The 6321-nt window shown below is 36.1% G+C and overlaps 1 protein-coding gene across 2 annotated transcripts in view; it reads right to left on the bottom strand.

Annotated features, from left to right (window-relative positions):
- Window positions 1-869: 869 nt before the first annotated feature.
- KLHL4 (kelch like family member 4) overlaps window positions 870-6321 on the bottom strand; it is an 87616-nt gene continuing 82164 nt past the window's right edge. For both annotated transcript variants that reach the window (XM_034782096.1, XM_034782097.1), the window contains exons 9-11: window positions 4973-5185; window positions 3025-3196; window positions 870-1125 (exon numbers count right to left, since the gene is read on the bottom strand). In XM_034782096.1, coding sequence (XP_034637987.1) covers window positions 1066-1125; window positions 3025-3196; window positions 4973-5185 — 445 coding nt within the window. In that variant the 3' untranslated portion in view covers window positions 870-1065. The remainder of the gene's footprint in view (window positions 1126-3024; window positions 3197-4972; window positions 5186-6321) is intronic.

The following is a 6321-nucleotide window of genomic DNA, read 5'->3' as shown; positions in this document are numbered from 1 at the left end:
GCATATGATCCATGTTTTGCAAAAACCTGTCTGTGCAATGGCGATAAACTTCAGTTTTGTGCTCAAACCACATAATGGCTCAAATTTGAGTCTTCCTCCAGTAGAGAGCTGTGAGAATGTACCGTATATACTCGTTCATTAGCCCGTTCATTTATAAGCTTGCCCCCCTCCCCCCAAAGATGGTTAGGTCAAAATAGCAAAAACTATATGACCCTTTCATAAGCCGACCCTGTATTTCAGGGGTTGGCAAACTTTGGCTCCTGGCCCATTAGGGTAAGCCACTAGTGGGCCTAGACATTTTGTTTATCTGGAGCATCTGCAGGAACGGAGCCCCTCAGCTCCCAGTGTCCGCGGTCTGCCGTTCCCAGACAATGCGAGCTGAGGGAAGTGTCTGGGAATGGCAAACCACGGACACTGGGAGCTGAGGGGCTCCATGCCTGCAGATGCTCCAAGAGGTCCATTGGTAGAAATGCATGAAGAAATCAAATTACACAGTAACAGACTGACACCAGTGCTATAGTACTATCATTCATTGTATTTTTCTGATTGGCTTGTAAGGCTAGCCTTTTGTGAAATGCATGGGTCAAATGTCATGCAGACCTGCAGCACTGCTCTTTTAGTATTCCTTTCAAGCCAATCTAGTCCACTAAACAAACTCTTTGCAACTTTAAAAGGCTGCAGTATTGACATCAATAAATGGATTGGCAAACTTTGGCTCCCAGCCTGTCAGGGTAAGCCGCTGGCGGGATGTTTTGTTTACTTAAAGCGTCTGCAGGCATGGAGCCCCTCAGCTCCCTGTGGCCTGCAGACGCTGCAGGTAAACAAAACGACAATGTTTTAGATATTCAATTCAGTGATTCCACAGAGTTTAAAATCATCAAATTTTGTGGTTTATAAGCCAATCCCCGCTCTTTGATGCGTCACTTTTTTACCAAAAATATTCGGATTATGAAGAGTATATACGGTATCTAGTTTGTATTATGTTCTGGAACTTGTTTCTTCTCCTCCTGTCACATGGTTTTTATGGAACTGAACTCGGGGTTTATTTCACACCAGGGACATCCATCATGGCAATTTCACCACAACAACACAAGCTCCAGCTCTTCCAATATTGACAGGCACTTCCTAAAAGGAGGAAACACATTTCTTTGCTTAGTTAACTTCATGTAATCTGTCACTCAAAGGAAAGCAATTGTTTTTTCTAGTATATGTAAAATAATTAAATATGTTTAAACAGAACTATGCAAAAGAGTGATTTTGTTTTAAATGCAATGCTTGCTGTTAGCAGAATTTTAATGAAAGCTGTCATGATTTCATGGCCATATGGGACTTTTTAGTTAGTGGAGAGCAAACTCAGTTTCTTGTGCACCAAAAGCACGGGACATGCTAGCTACAGGACAATCTCCGACAACTATAAATAATAGCAGATGGTCTAGAACACTGGTTCTCAATCAGCTGTATGTGTACCCTTGGGGGTACATAGAGGTTCTCCAGGGGATATATCAACTCATCTAGATATTTGCCTAGTTTTACAACAGGCTACATAAATTCAGTACAAACTCAAACTTCACACAGATAATGACTTGTCTATACTGCTCTATATATTAAACACTGTAATGTAAGTTTAATGTTTATATTCCAATTGATTTATTTCATAACTATATGGTAAAAATAAGATAGTAAGCAATTTTTCAATAATAGCATGCTGTGACACTTTTTTGTGTATTTGTCTGATTTTTGTAAGCAAGTAGTTTAAGTGAGGTGAAACTACACAAGAAAAATCAGACTCCTGAAAGGGATACAGTAGTCTGGAAAGTTTGAGAGCCATTGGTCTATAAATCATAAAGTTGAGTACATCTTAAAATACCTGCCAGTAGAGGGCAGTGGTGACAAACATTAGTCAAGGCAATACTAAATGTATGCAAATATCAGTATTTTGATCAACATGTAAAATTCCACCAAACGGGATGAATCTATGTGAAACTTAATTTTTAGGAAGAAAGAGAGAACTGAAAGAATCAGTAGGTTTATTATAAAGTGACAGTATTTGCTTTCACCTTTCACTTCTACTTTCACTGTGGTTGATACATTATATTAGGAGCAAATAGTCTTCATTGATTAAAGCTGCCTTTGTATTCACATGTTATCAAATTTTTTCCTTTTTCTTGTATGTTCCAAAATCTTGTAGATTATTACAGCACATTAGAATTGTATAAATTTGTATAGCTACAGTACACAATATTTAGTTGTGCAATACAGCTAAATTGTAACTGCAATCAAACAGTATACTATATACTTAAGGTGTTCTGCTTATCAGACTCTGAAAATGGCTGGGCATCCAATGGCTTGGGAAGGGGGGATTGTATTTAACATTTGATCAAATACATCTCAGTAATAGTCTTATGTTCAACAGAGCATATCCTGGCCTTGGCCCCATTATAAATGTGATCAGAACCCACTGTTGAGGAAATTTTAGAAAAGCATTGAAGCTTAAAAAAAGTGTGAATTTGTTTATACCTTACAGAACATTTAAACAATCTCACTTGTCTTTAAAAATCAGCTTTATCTAATCTGGGACCACAAATGCTAATAAACATTAATCATAATTGTATGCTCATTGCACAGCATCACTACAGAGCAACGTAAAAGTTGTTTGAGTGTTTTGTTTGTGGACTACCAAACATTAACATGCTTGGATTTCTTTTAAGGTTAACATTATCTCTGAATTTCCTGAATTTGCTTGCTTTTGAGATTATTATATCCCTATAGTGTGTTACTATAAATTATTAACGTATACTCTCAGTGTTAATTCCATTTTAATATAGTTTTTGTTTGGGAATTAACTTAATGTCAGATATGAGGCACTACCAATATTTTATACATACGCAAAGTATTATCCTGATTTTCTATGTCCCAATGTACAGCATATGTAAATTATTATTTAGGTTTTTAATGTACTCACCTCTGTTGTCCCTGTAATAATTAGTGTCGTGTCAAGTTTTTAATATATTTATATGACATTACCTCTGTCCATTCATTATTTTGTGCATCATATGACTCCACAGTGTCCAGGTAACTATGTCCATCATAGCCTCCTATTGCATATAATCTGTCCCCAAGAGGACAGACGCCAACAGCATCCCGTGGTACACTTAAAGGTGCCACTGTTGTCCAGGTGTCAGTTTTAGGATCATATCTAGGATATTTTATGACAGTGATTAGAAAAATAATTGGTCACAGGTAAGATAATGATTATTGCATTTTTAAATTCTAAACAACTCAGATGAACTATAATACAGAAGAAAATGAACCAATTCATGGACAATTACAGTTACCAGCAGAGAGAGACAAAAGTAAAATGGTTTAATATTTATTTAGCCACTAGAGGACTCTTCAAGCACACACACACAATCTTTTCTCATTTTACAGGATATAGTCACAACCTGTCTATTCTCCTATCATCTTAGATGCAATTATTTCATGCAGTATAATGTGAAGTTTGTGGCAATAATATTGTGACAGTAGCTTAATCAGATAAGCAGATTTCAATGTATTTTTCTTCCCCTTTGCTCATAAAGCATGCAGCCACTATTTCAAGCCAGAGTTAACATTTAAAGTAAACTTCATTGCAAACCTGAAACATTTCTCATGTAGGTAATATTTATTTTCATTCAAATATGTATCTTTATGAAAGTTGGCAACTCAAAATACATACAGTAAATTTAACATGAGTTTTCAGTTTGCTACTGCCTATACAATCACTTCAGGATACACTGGTATAAATATCAATTCCCCTGGAGTTAAGTTATTCCAGATTTACACCACTATAACTGAAAGCAGAATTTAACCATTCTGTCTATCCCCTCTGGTGTTTTTCATGTTCACCAGTGTTTCCCTGGCCTTTCTCAAAGCATCACACTGCAGGAGACTCCCAACAGTTCTTTGTACATACTGCCAATACTGCTAACTAAATGTCCAGAAAAGTCACTGTTTAAGCAGGGTATGAGCATACTCTTATCCTAATTCATATTGCAAACTGAGATAGGGGCGGGTGGGTTAGCACATAACGTAACAATATTATTGTTCTTAAAAAGATGTGTCCAGTGTATGCATTTTTCTGAGACTCTGTACATCTGCTGGTAGCATCTATGGAAATATGCTTAAATAAGGTTCATTTAAAAATCTTTGCATAAAAAAGGTTAATTTGAAAGCTTTTTTTTCAATAAATGCATACAAACCCAACTATCTTGTAATATCTTGTTGCTATTCATATTTAGCTCATGGCTTTGAGGTTTTAAGTGGGACTTAAATGGTGCATAGGCTTCATGTTTGGTATCTGGATAGGGATGAAGCTGACTTTTGAAGAACAGTAATTTAGGGAGGGAATATGCCAAATGTGATCAAGCTTAATGTGCTTCTGAAACAGCTTTGTAAAGGGATGAACGAGTCCTCCATTAGTCATGATAGTTTGTACATGCAACCTAGGGGTTTGGTGAAAATATAATTCATTCAATTGCCCTTCTAGAAGTAACACATCAGTAGGACTGATAAAACCTTGCCGGATTCTGCTCCTGCTGGATACAGAAACCCAAACTTTTAGGTTCTTTTAATTTGTGTTCTATATGAACCCCAGCCTCCCCAAAAAAATCAATTTAAATTCATCTATAGTGTTTGGTTCTGCTTACTAAATAAATAACTCTGACCATTTCATTATACAGCTAAATACTTAAAATAGATTGTCTGTAGCCATATATTTTATAAAACACCTACACCTAATAATGTGAATGCAGGGTAGAGCATTTTCCCTGGGTATGAATTTCCTTACTTCTGCCAGCTAAATCAGAACCTTAACATTATTATAAATTTACTTTTGTAATATATTTTGCAAATGTAATGTTCCAAGCTCAGGGATTTGTTTGTGGTACTGTAAGTAAATTTGTTTCCAGAGATATAAAAAAATAAAAATCCTTACCTTTCCACACAATCAGAAAGTCTAGAACAGTGGTTGGAAGCTGGTGCGTCATGACCTCCCACTGCATATAAAAATCCATTGTATGTTGCAACACCAACACCGCCTCGCCTCTTAGACATTGCAGCACACATACTCCATTTGTTAGTATGAGGATCAAAGCATTCCATGGATTTTAAGCAGGAGCTGCCGTCTCGTCCACCAACAGCATATAATCTATAATAATCCACATAAGGATAACACAGTGTTGTAAACATATGTTCTGTCTTCCCTCATTCATTTGATCTTATTTGTTTAGTCTCATTTAAAATGCTTTAAAATAATATCACAGACTGAAATTTGGAACTAACTATACACCGGAGTTCTTTTTCCATAGTGTTTTTTGGAGAATATGATTCTAATCTCAAAGGAAAAGAATGCTACCATATTTTTGCATGTCTCACTATTAAGTATTTTAAGTAGTATAGGAAAGAAAAATAAGATTACAGAGCCTTTTCACATGAGCTATTCATTAAACATAATCTGAAGAGACAAAACAGGAAACAGGTAGTCTTAAAAATAATACTGTTTTCCTACAGATGCTACAAATGTTTGTTTTTGGATGGTTGACTTGTTAAAAAAGGCATTGTTAAACAATGTTATTCCATTAACAATTTAAAACTTTAATAAACAATCTTATATCAGTTAAATTATTAGACACATCATTCCCCGTGTCTGAAAGACCTCAAGGTAGATTTCAGCAGGGACCTGTTATATCCATCCTTTCTATTAAACTTGTGTGAAGCTATTGGAGGACATAGTTACATAGTTTGCACTGTCTTGCCGTTAATATTGAGATGACATTTTCCTTTTAACAGTATGGTATCTTTTGTTTTTTCCAGTGCCTGGCTAACATTAGGACCTGGATTAAAATGATCTGACTGAAGTTCAATCCAGGTAAAACACCAATGATGCTGACTGGTTGGGAGCAGAGAGAATATGGTGAGGATGGTGCTTGCTCCATGACTCAGGATATTTTTCAGCCTTTTTTCAATAACTTTTATAAACCTTGGGGCCATTCTAGATTTCCCACTGTTTCTTGGGGGTTGCTCCCAGGCAGCTGCAGTGGCTTGATGGTGATTAGTGTGAGAATTTATTTCAGATATGAACCTTATCTGTTATCCATGTTGCTTTCGGTTCCAGATTAGACTTGTTCAGTTGCTACTTACAGATTGCTCAGACATTATAGCTAGTGCAGAAGGGAGCAGTGTATTTAATAGTACCTGAATGGGGAAAATTGAATGTGTGCTTGAAAGACTGAGTGTCCTATTCACTTTTAGATGTAGTTCTTCAAGGTCATGTTGATCTTTCAA

The sequence above is a fragment of the Trachemys scripta genome, chromosome 9 (assembly GCF_013100865.1).
Source record: "Trachemys scripta elegans isolate TJP31775 chromosome 9, CAS_Tse_1.0, whole genome shotgun sequence".
NCBI lineage: Eukaryota > Metazoa > Chordata > Testudines > Emydidae > Trachemys > Trachemys scripta.
This window is presented reverse-complemented; position numbering and strand designations above follow the sequence as displayed.